The sequence below is a fragment of the Cavenderia fasciculata genome (genome assembly GCF_000203815.1).
Source record: "Cavenderia fasciculata unplaced genomic scaffold Scf_EUAJFUG02HR96I-5, whole genome shotgun sequence".
NCBI lineage: Eukaryota > Evosea > Eumycetozoa > Acytosteliales > Cavenderiaceae > Cavenderia > Cavenderia fasciculata.
Window position 1 is genome coordinate 341,150 of NW_004457624.1, and position 13,105 is coordinate 354,254.

Sequence of the window (13,105 nt, forward strand, 5' to 3'; positions counted from 1 at the left end):
GTTATTAATTGTATAAAATATATTTAATGTTGTTATATAAATATAAATAATATTATTATTTAAAAGAAGAAGAAGTATTTGTTGTTGTTGTTGTTGATAATAATGAATGAGAGTGACCAACAACAAACTAGTGTTTTAAAGCTACGCTTTCCCTGTCAGTCGGATCACCAACAACCCCGCAACGTTACGGTCAGTCATCCATCAAAAAAATCTCAACTTGCTTGAGTTTGCTGAATATATATTATTATTTATTTTTTATATATATATATAGAAATAAATATATATAGATACTTACTTTAATAAATAAATAATTAGTTGAGGTATAAATAATAATAAAAAGATCTTTTAGATTAGTTTGTAGTAGTGAATAATTAAAATGAATTGCAGTTTTAAAGGTACTTGTACAGATACAGTCAAGTCAGTCTGAATCTAATCTCCTATCGCTATGTAATTGATCATTGTTTTAATTTATAGTTTTTATACAAGAAGTAAATGTCGAAGACAAGAAGTAAATGTAGCAGATGCAATGGAATTATCATGTTGCAATCAAAGAAATGAAATCTTTTTGTTCTTGGTCGATATTTTCATCACTGAAGAAAAAGAGGACGATATAGGAAGATTGAAAGCAGCACGCAATATTGAATCGGCAATCACTATATCATCAATTTGTGGTCACATTGAATATGTCAAGTATCTTGTATCAACATTCAACATTACTACTCTTGGAAAGTGGTGTACACATAAAAATTTGATTTCGGAGATTGCATCCTTCTCTTTCCCAATTCAATTCGCATCGTATTATTATAAATATTATTTGTATTATACTTACTTATACTTACTTATCTGTATTTTATTTTATCTAATTTAAAGAAGGAGAAGAAGATGATCGCGATAAAGAATCCAAATCAATTATATGTTGAATTATCTTTCAGTTGCAAACAAAGACATCATGTCAAAGTCTGGTAAGCTAGTACGTTGATCATGTGTACATGATCATTCATGATCAGTCGACTGATTATTGTGTATCTATCTATAGATCCACAAGTATTGGTATATCAATCGACCCATGGAGAACCAGACAATTTCCAATTAGTTGGAGCTTCTGAAAAGATAAAGAATAACCTAAACCCAACCTTTAAGACCCCTGTCAAGGTTGACTACTACTTTGAAGCTTTGCAACCATTACAATTTGTCGTTGTCAATGTCGATGGTCCAACCAAGACATCCTACAAAGATCTAGCCAAACACGATATCATTGGTAGCTGTATCATCACACTCAGTGAAATCGTATCAGTACCAGGTCGAAGAGTAGAAAGAAACTTAAATACACCAGCCGGTAGCTTCAGTGGAATGATTGACATCAAAGCTGAATTCTTCCAAAGAACTGGTCAAAAGGTTCTTTTCCAAATTGCTTGTAGACATGTAAATAGTCAAAAGAGAAAGGATGAATGAATGGAATGATTAACTCTTTATTTATTTAAATTTAGTTGGACAAGAAAGATTTATTTGGAAAGAGTGATCCATACTTTAAGATATTTAGAAAGAATGAAGATGATGTAACATGGACAGAGTTTTATCAATCCAAGGTAATCATGAATGAATTGAATCCGATATTCGAAGCAAACAAGTTTCCAATAGATGTTGTATGTGGAGGTAATCTAGATCGACCAATCAAATTTGAATTCTTTGATTGGGATAAACGATCAGCTCATGATTTAATTGGTATTTTCGAGACTACTTTAAGACAATTACAAGAGAGTGATATTAGAACTATGGAAATACCAATTGTCAATGTAAAAAAAGATTGTAAATCGGGATACAAGAATAGTGGTATTTGTTACTTTAAGAGTTTCTATATCAAGGCTGCCTACCCCTACTCCATATTAGATTTCATTGCTGGTGGTACAGAGATTGGTTTGATGGTTGCTATTGATTGCACAGTCTCTAATGGACCACTACATAATATTGGTGAGACCTTGAATCAATATGAACAGTCTATATTGGGTATTGGACGTGTTTTGGAGCCTTATGACACTGATCGTATGATTCCAGTCTATGGGTATGGTGGTAGTATCAACGGTGTCACCTCACATTGTTTCCCATTCGATGTGATTGGTGGTAGAGAGGAGGCTGCTGGTATCTACGACGTCCAAAGAATTTATCGCCAAAATATGTCAGCTATCGGTCTGTCTTCACCAACCAATATGGAACAAATCCTTAAAAAGGCAGTTACTGCTGCTGAAGCAGGTAAAATATCACCTACTCCAAAATACACCATTCTTTTGATTATCACCGACGGTGATATTTGTGACTTGACCCAAACTAAAATTCAAATTGTAAAAGGTTCCAAATTACCATTATCCATTGTCATGTATGTAAAACAAATCAAAAAATAATCAATCAAACAATAATTATTTATTTATTTAATTTAATTTAGTGTCGGTGTTGGTAGTTCTGCATTCTTTTCAATGAATGAGCTTGATGGTGACATGAATTCATTAAAGGGAGCGGTCAGAGACATTGTCCAATTTGTGCCATTTGCTGAAGTCTGCAAGAATGGAGATATTGCCAAGGAAACATTAAAGGAGATTCCAAAGCAATTCATTCGTTACTTTAAGAAAAATCACATCACTCCACCCCCACCAAGACCTTACATTGCTCCACCCTATACGCAACCCATTCTATACCCACAATAACATTATATACATATATAAATAAACAAATCATCATTTTATTTTATCTATCTATTATTTTTTTAATTAATTATTACTTATACATTTATTTATTTTTTATTTTTATACATTTTTTCTGGTTTAGATATTTGATTATTCTTTCCAATGAAATAGAATTCAATAGTGTCTCTAGCTTTGGAGATGGATAATCCTTTTAATGGACCAATTTCTCTTCTTACACTGACAAACATTGTTTGAGATTTAGCCATCAAATCGTTGATATCTTGAAACCGGCAACCCAATATGAAATCCTTTCGGTCTGGAACAATAAAGATATCTTGTACTCTTTTGAAATGGTATGGATAGTACTGATGTTTTTGGTTTAAACTATCATTTGTGTGGGTCAAGTGACAAAAGACCTTTTGATCTTGGCATTGTGATGTTCAAGTTGTTGATGACCGAATTATGGTTTGTTCTTGTTCATTAAAAAGAGCGTATGTTTCTCTCCAGTATCGGTAATCCTCTAATGGTACACCTGAAAAGACGATGGCAAGTGTTTCTATAATATCCTCTTCGCATTCGTATTCAAATGTGTGTGAGAATGATTCTGTGTTTAACATTTATGTATATATATATATATAAATAAAATGGTATAGATGTATGTAAGAAAGAAGTGACAATGATCATTTAGGTAACCAACATAACTAGTAGGGTCTCCCTCATCAAGGCCACCACAACGTTACGGTCAGTCACCATCAAAAAAAGTAAATATAAACCCTCGAAGCTACCCGAGTTTGTTGTTTGAGTTGAGGTTGTTTTGATCCTACTTATATATATATATATGTATATGATATATTTATAGTTGTACTTTTTATACCTATCTATCTATCTATCATGATCTTCTAGTATACTAGTTTGCTATTATTAATTAAGAAGAAAGCATAATTATCCAACATTTGTCGTAAGTATACTAGTTTGTTGTCCTGATATATCTTGTAAAAGTAATCAAGTACTTAAACTTATCTCTATCTCTCTCACTATGTTCAAAATAAAACAAGTAAAATGCAGAGACACGAATACTTTTAAATATTTACGTAGCAAAGACAGAGAGATATTATTTTTTTTTTTAGTATATACAATTATTTTTTATTTTTCCAAGTGCTTGTATTTCTCATTCTAAGGCTTTTAGGACGTGTACCTTCACCAAAGAATACAAATTCTGTTATCTTTCCTTTTTGGTCTCTTGTTACTTGGATTGCTTTTACTTCTTCTCCCGTTTGGCGTTTGACTTGGGCCAAGGTTTGAACGGCTCTTAACATTGCACTGTTGATCGATTGGAATCGACCACCATTGATGACTGCATCGATATGAGGAGCTTTTGGACCATCGGCTTTTCTGAAATGGTTCTGATGGTATTGTTTGGGAGAGTCACCAGTCAAACGGGCAAGTAACAGCTTGGTCTTGGCAGCTTGGTGTTCTAAAAGTTGATGGTTGAACTTGGGTTTGGTCTTGTCCAGTACGAGTGGGGCTTTTCCTGGACCCAAGGCGATTTGTGTAGCGTCTACCCAGTATTGGTAATCTTCAGTTGGTACCCCTGTAAAATAGGCATAGGCTTCAACAACATGTTCGTCACGTTCGTAGTGGTATGTAGTAGTCGTAGTGGTAGTAGTGGAAGACATGATGGTTATTTAAAATAGTAATTTTATAAATATTAAGTATTATTTGTTGTTGTTGTTGTTGGATGATGATAATAATGAATTAGGTGACCAAGAAACTATGGTTTTATAGCTTGTTATCCCTGTCAGTCGGATCACACAACACCCCCAAAACGTTACGGTCAGTCATCCATCCAAAAATCTCAGCCTCAGCAAAGGCCAAAGCTGAGTTTGTTTGATCGTCACTCTATCTCTTCTATACTGTTCAATCTGATGGATGTTCTAGTTTTAACTTTTGATATTTGATAGAATATATAATGCATTATGATAAATATATATATATATATCTGTACTGTCTTTTATCTGTTGAGTATTGTTTTAATCTAAAAAAGGGTGAACATCAAAGTAGCTCTAGAATCTAGAGCTTACGTCGAAGGGATATTTAATTTTTATTTTTTAGTTTGAGTTTGCTGTTAGATCATCAAACTTTGATGTACAAATAATCAAAAGTGAGAATATAGTAAAATGGTTGGTTGGTTGATAGATAGACAGGTCTATTTTATTCACATAAATACGATTCTTTTGGGAGGTCTATCACCTATTATGGCTCTACCCGACTCTGTATCAAACAATGATTGAATTGCTTTCAAACTGGCTCTTGATTCCTCGATGTATTGGGGAGTGTCGTGTTTGATGTGATCTAGTACCAGCTTTACTTTGGGAAGGGGAATCTCTTTTTTGTTGAATTCATTGGTCACTGATGGGTATGGGTCGATGTTTGAATACTTGACTTTGAGATGCTCTGGATCGATTTGATTAGCTACATAGAATCTTTTGATATTAGAGATCTTTCTCTCAATAATAAAGTGATTTAATGTTGGCATTGGGTTCTTGGTGTCATAAATATTATTTGACATTGACATTGTTGGATGTTGTTGATTGTACAATCAATGAGGTATGGGTTTGTGTAATATGTCAGTGACGGTTAGAGATATAACAACAAAGAGAGAGATAGATAAAAGAGATATATTATATATATATACAAAGTATAGGTATGCTTAGAAGTAAAAGATTGATTTCCCTCACCCTCTTTGTGAGCAACAATTTATAGATTGCTCTTGTTGTTGTGATATAACCGTAACGTTTTGGGTCGAACTTCAAAGTGACACAACAACAAATATCAACCAGTTTTTGCACTCTACTTTTGTGTTGTATAGTGATGTACTTTTCAAAGATTTATATGATGAGAGAGCCTAATTCATGTTCTCGAAAACATTCTTCTAAAATCAATATCTCTCTCTTTCTTTATGATTATGTATGTAATATAAAGTAATCATCATGGGTAGTGTAGTATAAGTATGAATACTAATAAGTATAAAATAAAATATGCAAAGTAAATCAAAGTTTGATCGGTTGGGCTTGGTGGAATGGTTTGCTCGGTTTTTTTTTTTTAATTTTTTTGAATTTTTTTTTTCTTTTTGTCGTTTTTTGCAACAATAATTATTCTGAGGAGTCGTTTACCCACACTCGCGTAGCGTATCGATAAAGTAGTATCTATCTATCTATCAATTTACTTTTTTATAAATATATATATATAATCACAAACAGTAAAAATGTCCGACGACGAAAAGACTATTGCCAAGCCAGCCTTTGTTTCACCAATTGCCCAACCAATGGCCGACACCAAATTGACCGATAAATTATTAAAGCTCGTCAAGAAGGCTTCAAAGGACAAGAAGCTCAGAAGAGGTGTAAAGGAAGTTGTAAAGACTGTTAGAAAATCACCAAAGGAAACAAAGTCAAATAAGAACAAGTATGAAACATAATAGTAGTGATGTTGTTGAAACATATATCATATGATTGATTACTAACACTCTTTCTGTCTCTATCTCTATCCTATAGGATTTGTATAATTGCAGGAGATGTTTCACCAATCGATGTTTTATCACATATTCCAGTCATGTGTGAAGAGAGAAATATTAAATATATCTATGTACCATCCAAAGAAGCTTTGGGTGTTGCTGGATCAACCAAGAGACCAACTTCAATTGCTATGGTTGAATTGGATGACGATTCTGAACACAAATCTTTAATGAAGGAATGTTTGGAAAAGATTCCAGTATCTGTATGTCAAGACAAATATAGATAGATAGAGATATATCAAACATAACAATGGAAACTAACCTTTTTTTCTTAAATTACTTAGGCACAATAAACAAAAAATATTTTAAAAATTAATTCAATCAAATTTGTTGGGATAGATAGATAGATAAGGATAAGATGGGAGTTTACAACAACAACAACAACAACAGGATATATATATATATATTTGTACAAATATTATTTATTTCGGTTGGTTATTTAATTATCTCATGTTTATCATTTCAAGTTTACCTTTGGTAAATCTAATTGAATATTTCTTTCGGATGTACCAACCGATTAGAATTGAACATGCAATGATCAAGACACAGCCACCAACAATGATACCGGCTAATTGTGGTTTGGAGAGGGTTGGTTTCTTTCCACATTCATAGTCACTGTCACCATTATCAACAAGCATAGATAGATCGGGATCAAGTTGTGCATAGTTGGAATAGTAGGGAACGTTGATACCAATGAATTGACGTGTACCAGATGACTCTTGTTTTTCAACGACAGAGTTTTGAATGACCGATTGTCTTCCATCAATGATACCACTACGAATGAATCTTGCATAGATTGATGATCCACCAACTTTGAGTTTAACCCATTGTACATCATTTTCATCATTTCCATTACCCAATCCATAATCCAATTCTGAACAAGCATCATCACCATCGTCATCAATATTGATTGAAATGTCCATAATGATTTGTAAGGTATTTGTAATTGATTGGAATGGGTATTGATCAATACCTATATTAATCTTGGTTGATGATGGTGGGAGTGAGATTGGTTGATTACCAAATGAAATCTCTTGAGCATCTCTAAACCATTGAACAGATACTGATATGGTGGTATTGGTGAATGAAGAGTTGGTTGAATCGGTTGGAATTGACAGTGTACTGTTGTAGAGATAGTTGATTGATTTTGACATATCCATAGTTTGATTAGAGTATGCCCAATTATCAAGTGGATACTCTTTATATGTAGTACCATCCATTTCAATCTCACGAATCGATACAATTGAAACTATACTATAAATGAATCGGTCGGTTGTAGAAGAGGTTGTATTTTGGTTGCCTATAACGACCGTTGGTTCAGTCTTTGTGATGTTGGGGATGACTTGAATCGTTGTTTGTGAGCATGTTGGACCGTACCAACCATTTATACATGCACATCCATTGTCACCGCAAGTTCCGTGATCCGATCCACCACACCCACTTGGGCATGGGACAATTGCTGGTGGAGTGTATGGTGCAACATAATCTTTAACACTCACAGCAAATGGAAGTGAGAGTAGAGACAATGCAGACGACTTTAAAGTGATACGTATACTTGCAAGCGACGCTGGAATGATCGTGGGGATAGTGAATGTACACGAGATGGGAGAGGTAAAAGAGACAGGGTAGGATTTTGAGAAACCCGGCTCGTCAATCACCGCAACGACCGTAGTGGACTGTGTCGTGTAGAATTGGTTCATTCCTCCCCCGACTAGAACAACCACTCCACCAGCACGAGGTATGTCTGATTGTGCATACTTTAAAACCAACGAATTCGAAAGAGTCAGTGAATAAGTGGTGTTGATAAAGTAAGGGTTCGAGCTGTTTTGACCCATGATTTCAGAAGCTGAAAAACCTTGTGTATTCATGTTGGTGTCAAATGTGCCATACACTGAAACCGACAAGTTACTAACTGCACCAAACCCGTAGGGAAGTGTTGCTAGATACGTGTATTTTGCAAGCAATCCAGTTGGACCAATCTCTGATGCTACCGGACTGATAATAAAATAGTTTCCAACATCGTCCAATAGATAGATGTTTGGTTGATGACGAGGTGAAATGGGAGTAGTACCACCAGGTGTTTTAAACGTTGCAACAAATGAAATGTTTCTATCATTTGTTCCAACATCAATGCGGCGAGGATCAGCAATCAATTCGTTGAGTACTGGTGCACCGTATTGTGTACGAGCTGGACATGGAGCAACAACACGTACAAGTGGTTCTGGATCTGAATCCAATTGGAGGAATGGATCAACCAATGTTTCAAAATTGTATTGACTAGGATATGGTTTGGTTCGTACTGGATAAAACGATGACCATCCACTACGATCCACCAAATACAATCCTGTAATTTTAAAAGTTTGAGTGATACATGTAGAAGCATCAAAATCAAATCCAATTGAATGATCACCTTCATACATTGAACCATTGACCAATGTACTTGCGCCCAAAACAAAGGTTCTTGGTAAAGGATCCATATCCGATGTAATATTAACCAAACCATAATCCAATCCATTGACCCTATCAACAATTGAAAGATTAAATTGTATTCTTGAAGTTGAAAAGATTGGTTTTATATTTGTAATCATTGGTGGGAATTTATCTAAATCTAAAAAATAAATATAAAAGAAAATAATTAATTAATAATTAAATTTAGATTGAATTGATGAAATATATATATTGGTTTTACATACTATTTGATTTAACTCTTAATTGTGAAGATGGACCAAGTTTAGAGATTAAAGTTGTTGAATGAGTATACTTGTTAAAGAAATATTCAATGGTATCATTGCCGAGATTTTGTGGTAATATAAAGTCTATACGATAACTATTGAATTTAGGATCAACGTATGCCAACGATGAGATGGAACGACTTCCAAATTGTCCATCGGCATTGAGTTTGGTGAGGAGGATCGTAACGTTGAATGAAGCAAGTGAGCTTGTTATCATAGCGTCAGAGACGGTAAACAACATGGTGACGGTGGTTGGACCAAAACTAGTGTCAATGTCGTTGGGTATGAATTTCACTGATGTAATATTGGCAGGACGTAGATAGAGTTGTGGAATTGGTAATTCAAATGGTACAAAGTTATCGGCACTTAGGAATTGACCTGGCATCACCAATACAGATACACCAGCTGAATCAGTTAAAATGATCGTTGATACAACTGGTTGGAGTTGAGTTGGATTAAGTTTAAATTCAGTCATGACGGATCCACCAATTGCAGTACCTGATATAATTGAACTTGGTCCAATCACTGTCGTTCCACCATAAATTGATACTGATCTCATACCTGTATATACACTTGTTTGATAATCAATCTTTACAAGACATGAATATCCTGTAAATGGAAAATACCTAAAAAATAAAAGAGAAAATATTAATTATTAATTATTAATTATTAATGATTATTATTTGTTTGCTTGATTATTTTTTGACATACTCAACATTTGTAATGATTGGTGGAGTTGGGGTTCCACCAGGCACAGTTTTGCCATTACTTGGACCTGATTGAGTGGTAGTTCCAAGACATCCCATGGTAAGTATTGTTACAGGTAAACCTGGTGGTAAGACGAATGGTGGTCTGTATATTAGAGTTTGTGAAGCTCGATGGTTACCAAATGGTGCTGGAATGTACAACTGAAACATGCCTGAAGCGAAAAACATGTTTACATTCTCGTCGAGGAATGTCGTAGACATTTGAGTTTGTAGATAGTTGAGACCGTAGAATGGACCGTCGGACCACCCACCAGCAGACATTTGACTAATCGAGGTAGTGTCCGGTAGGATGGTGATTGGAAAGGTTGTAGTCGACAACTGAGCATATCCACCACTAGCAACTTGATAGATACTAGTATCTCGTGTCGATGAAAGTACAAATTCTTTAAAATAGGTTAGCTGACTATTACTATTGCCAAACACCTTGCGTAAAAACTTGATAGATTGTCCATCCGCCGAAAACAATTGTAAATCATTGATCGCTGGTGTACTAGAATTGACATTTAATTGATAATGGTAACTTGATTGTTCCCATCTAGCAATACTTCTTTCAGTTGTTAATGATGAATTGGTTGTATATTTTGCCACATCAATATTATCTAAAAAAAAAAATAATTAATTAATAAATATTTAAATATGAATGAGTAATGTATACATACAACTTGGGTAAAGAGATAAAGAAATGATAGGATTTGTAATAGTGATTGTTGAAATGGTAATAGAAATTAATTCAGATGTTGGTTGGGTAGTTGGGAGTGTACCGGAAGGATTTAAAGTCACCTTGAATCGCATTGGGATGGTACTGGTAGACGTAGACAATGGGTAGATTGTAACACATTGGTAGTAATTAAAAGTAGAGCATGTTAAAATTGCATTGGTACCTATTAAATCGTAATCGACCGTTGTCGTTGCCTCTACCACCCATGTACCATCTTCAACATATCCACTGATACTTGATGATTTTATAGTCAAAGATGATGGAGGTGCTAAGATGATCAAAGAATTAAATAAAAAGTAAGTATATATATTTATAAATACTTGTATTTGTTTTTTTCATTAATTTATACATACATTTACAAGTAAAAGTACCTATTGATAGAGTATAGGAATCAAATGTAGAGTGAATAGTTAAAGTGTAGCTTTTGGTAGTTTGAGCAAAGTAGGGAGAGATCTTTACCAATAAAGAAGGACCATACGATACTGTACCAAAAGAGACTGATGCGTTGATTGGTGTCATAGAACCAGTCTCTGTCAATTGAACATATGAGAGTGGATCAGTTGTTTCAACTTTGACGTAAAAGTCAGCTGAACAATAGAGAGAACCTGCAAATGTAATGTATGCAGTGCCGCTAGTAGGCATTCTTAATTGTTTGACTACATTTAATACTGCTTGACTACTCGTTACAAATAAAGATAGTTGAATAAAAAGTACGATTACAAGAAATGATAAAACTCTGCTGCTACTACTTTTCAAAAAGGGGTCGATCTTCATCTTCCTTTTGTTTTCGTATTGCTGTGTGAAAGTAGTATATGTAAATATGAATGAATAATATAGTTAGTTAGATAGATAGATAGATAGATAGATAGATAGATAGATAGATGAAGATTGGAGAAATGAGAAACGAAATAGATTCAGCGCATTATATATAAAAAAAAAACAAACAATGAACCAACTACCGATCACCCTTAGGTCAGGGCGATACGAAACGAATCGCTGATCTTGTGTTGGGTGCGAAATGCGATAAAAAATATCTTTTTTGTTTTGATTGCGCCATCTTTTTAGACGATGGCCATAGATGGAGAGAATCGGTGCCCTTTTATAATTAATTAATTATTTATTTCTGCTTATCTTCTTGGTTGGGACTTTGACATCATTACTATCGATAGCTATAAAGTATGGTGGAACAAAGACTTGTTGCCAATCGGCGGCTACACTCAATTTTATGAGCCAAGTCTCATTTTTGGAGTCTGAATCATAATAACGATACTAAAACGAAATAATTAATAATTATTGGTTTGGTCCAAACCAAAATCTTTAAGTTAAGGAAACCTTTAAATACAACGAAGTTCAATTGTAAAAAAAGGGGGAAAGCCCAGAGGGTTTTTTGCGTTGGGATTCTCTAGCTTCAAATTGATTTGATGTGGAAAAAATCTATAAAAACCTCATCACTCAATGTGCATATCAACTCAATGTGCATATCACAAATCAATTTGATCAAATCATATAATTATATCTCTCTCTCTCTCTTTACTCTTTACTATATCTTTTTTAGCTAGCTCGAAAGTAGATTATTTGTATGTGGTATAGGTGCATGAATGAGTATTCTTTTCATTCCTTTTACTAACCATTTGCTTATCTTTTTTATCTCTTTTTTTTTGTCTCTCCTCACTTGTTCAACTTTATCAATTTATATAGATCTTTTGCATCTTTAATTCTTTGACATATTCTAGATAGATCAATAGCTAAAAAATCTCATGGCTAATATGAACCCCCAATCTCATGATTGCCCTGCCAACAGAGGTGTTGAGAATGTATCAGCAGGTGCTTTGTTAAGCTTTATAAATAATGGTACAACCATTGTAGACCAATCTGCTTCAGTGGGGAGTCCACGAAATATTCCCTTTTCTGCTTTAACGGACAAGAATTAATTATCCTTGCCATGGGCACAGATGTCACCCGCATTGTGACAAAAAGGAAAAAGGCCTCTGTTTATGTTTCTGTAACCGATGAACAACTCGAGAAATTTCCATTTTGGGTGGCTGGCCACAACAGAAAGGAAACAGAGGAGGAGATTAATAAGAGGAAGAATGAGAAAAAGAATAATGGAACAGCCCTTACTCCCGAGGATGATGTGCCCAAATGGTTTTTAAAGATCGGCAAAGTATTCCTCGCTCCAAGCACTTTCGAAGCCGATCTATCATCTTGGGCGCCCAACACCACCACAACCACCAACTCCTCATCTGATGGGTTTTCTATGATGCTAACTAGTCCAGGTCATGGCATGGACACCTCATCAGATTACTAGTACGACGAGCACTAGTGCTGTGGCTACTGCTTCTGGTGGCACAAAAAAAAGCCAAAGCATAAAGTCCTCTGTTTCCAAAACACCATCGAGCACAAAAGGAGCTAAAGGAAAAGGAAAAGGAAAATAAATAAATATATAAATAAAATAAATATATAAATAAAATCAATGAATAAATGAATCAATAAATAAATAGATCATACACAAATAAATAAATAAATAAATAAATAAATAATTGTTGAACTTTTAATAATTTATTCGAGGGATATGATACCTGCATTGTCGATGTAATAGGATATCGTCGTGGGGAAGAAAATTGGATGAAGCTATGGGT

General features: G+C 34.3%; 8 protein-coding genes across 8 annotated transcripts; 3 read left to right on the forward strand and 5 right to left on the reverse strand.

Moving 5' to 3' along the window:
- Window positions 1-376: 376 nt before the first annotated feature.
- On the forward strand, window positions 377-2,696 carry DFA_11145 (uncharacterized protein; the record flags this gene model as incomplete). The annotated part of the gene is made up of 5 exons (XM_004350038.1): window positions 377-417; window positions 475-734; window positions 1,037-1,422; window positions 1,488-2,371; window positions 2,438-2,696. 5 exons carry the CDS (start codon window positions 377-379, stop codon window positions 2,694-2,696), a joined length of 1,830 nt encoding a protein of 609 aa, XP_004350088.1.
- Window positions 2,697-3,115: 419 nt separating this feature from the next.
- Window positions 3,116-3,292, reverse strand: DFA_11146 (uncharacterized protein; the record flags this gene model as incomplete). The annotated part of the gene is made up of 1 exon (XM_004350039.1): window positions 3,116-3,292. The coding sequence occupies one exon, from the start codon at window positions 3,290-3,292 to the stop codon at window positions 3,116-3,118; it is 177 nt and encodes a 58-aa protein (XP_004350089.1).
- A 519-nt stretch (window positions 3,293-3,811) lies between these two features.
- On the reverse strand, window positions 3,812-4,351 carry DFA_11147 (uncharacterized protein; the record flags this gene model as incomplete). The annotated part of the gene is made up of 1 exon (XM_004350040.1): window positions 3,812-4,351. The coding sequence occupies one exon, from the start codon at window positions 4,349-4,351 to the stop codon at window positions 3,812-3,814; it is 540 nt and encodes a 179-aa protein (XP_004350090.1).
- Window positions 4,352-4,890: 539 nt separating this feature from the next.
- On the reverse strand, window positions 4,891-5,250 carry DFA_11148 (uncharacterized protein; the record flags this gene model as incomplete). Its single annotated transcript, XM_004350041.1, has 1 exon — window positions 4,891-5,250. One exon carries the CDS (start codon window positions 5,248-5,250, stop codon window positions 4,891-4,893), a length of 360 nt encoding a protein of 119 aa, XP_004350091.1.
- A 690-nt stretch (window positions 5,251-5,940) lies between these two features.
- Window positions 5,941-6,476, forward strand: nola2 (ribosomal protein L7Ae; the record flags this gene model as incomplete). The annotated part of the gene is made up of 2 exons (XM_004350042.1): window positions 5,941-6,140; window positions 6,230-6,476. The coding sequence occupies 2 exons, from the start codon at window positions 5,941-5,943 to the stop codon at window positions 6,474-6,476; spliced, it is 447 nt and encodes a 148-aa protein (XP_004350092.1).
- A 216-nt stretch (window positions 6,477-6,692) lies between these two features.
- Window positions 6,693-11,240, reverse strand: DFA_11150 (uncharacterized protein; the record flags this gene model as incomplete). Its single annotated transcript, XM_004350043.1, has 5 exons — window positions 6,693-8,857; window positions 8,943-9,607; window positions 9,693-10,347; window positions 10,408-10,734; window positions 10,820-11,240. The coding sequence occupies 5 exons, from the start codon at window positions 11,238-11,240 to the stop codon at window positions 6,693-6,695; spliced, it is 4,233 nt and encodes a 1,410-aa protein (XP_004350093.1).
- Window positions 11,241-11,579: 339 nt separating this feature from the next.
- DFA_11151 (uncharacterized protein) lies at window positions 11,580-12,097 on the reverse strand (the record flags this gene model as incomplete). The annotated part of the gene is made up of 2 exons (XM_004350044.1): window positions 11,580-11,735; window positions 12,095-12,097. 2 exons carry the CDS (start codon window positions 12,095-12,097, stop codon window positions 11,580-11,582), a joined length of 159 nt encoding a protein of 52 aa, XP_004350094.1.
- A 311-nt stretch (window positions 12,098-12,408) lies between these two features.
- On the forward strand, window positions 12,409-12,901 carry DFA_11152 (uncharacterized protein; the record flags this gene model as incomplete). The annotated part of the gene is made up of 2 exons (XM_004350045.1): window positions 12,409-12,716; window positions 12,775-12,901. The coding sequence occupies 2 exons, from the start codon at window positions 12,409-12,411 to the stop codon at window positions 12,899-12,901; spliced, it is 435 nt and encodes a 144-aa protein (XP_004350095.1).
- Between the last annotated feature and the right edge of the window lie 204 nt (window positions 12,902-13,105).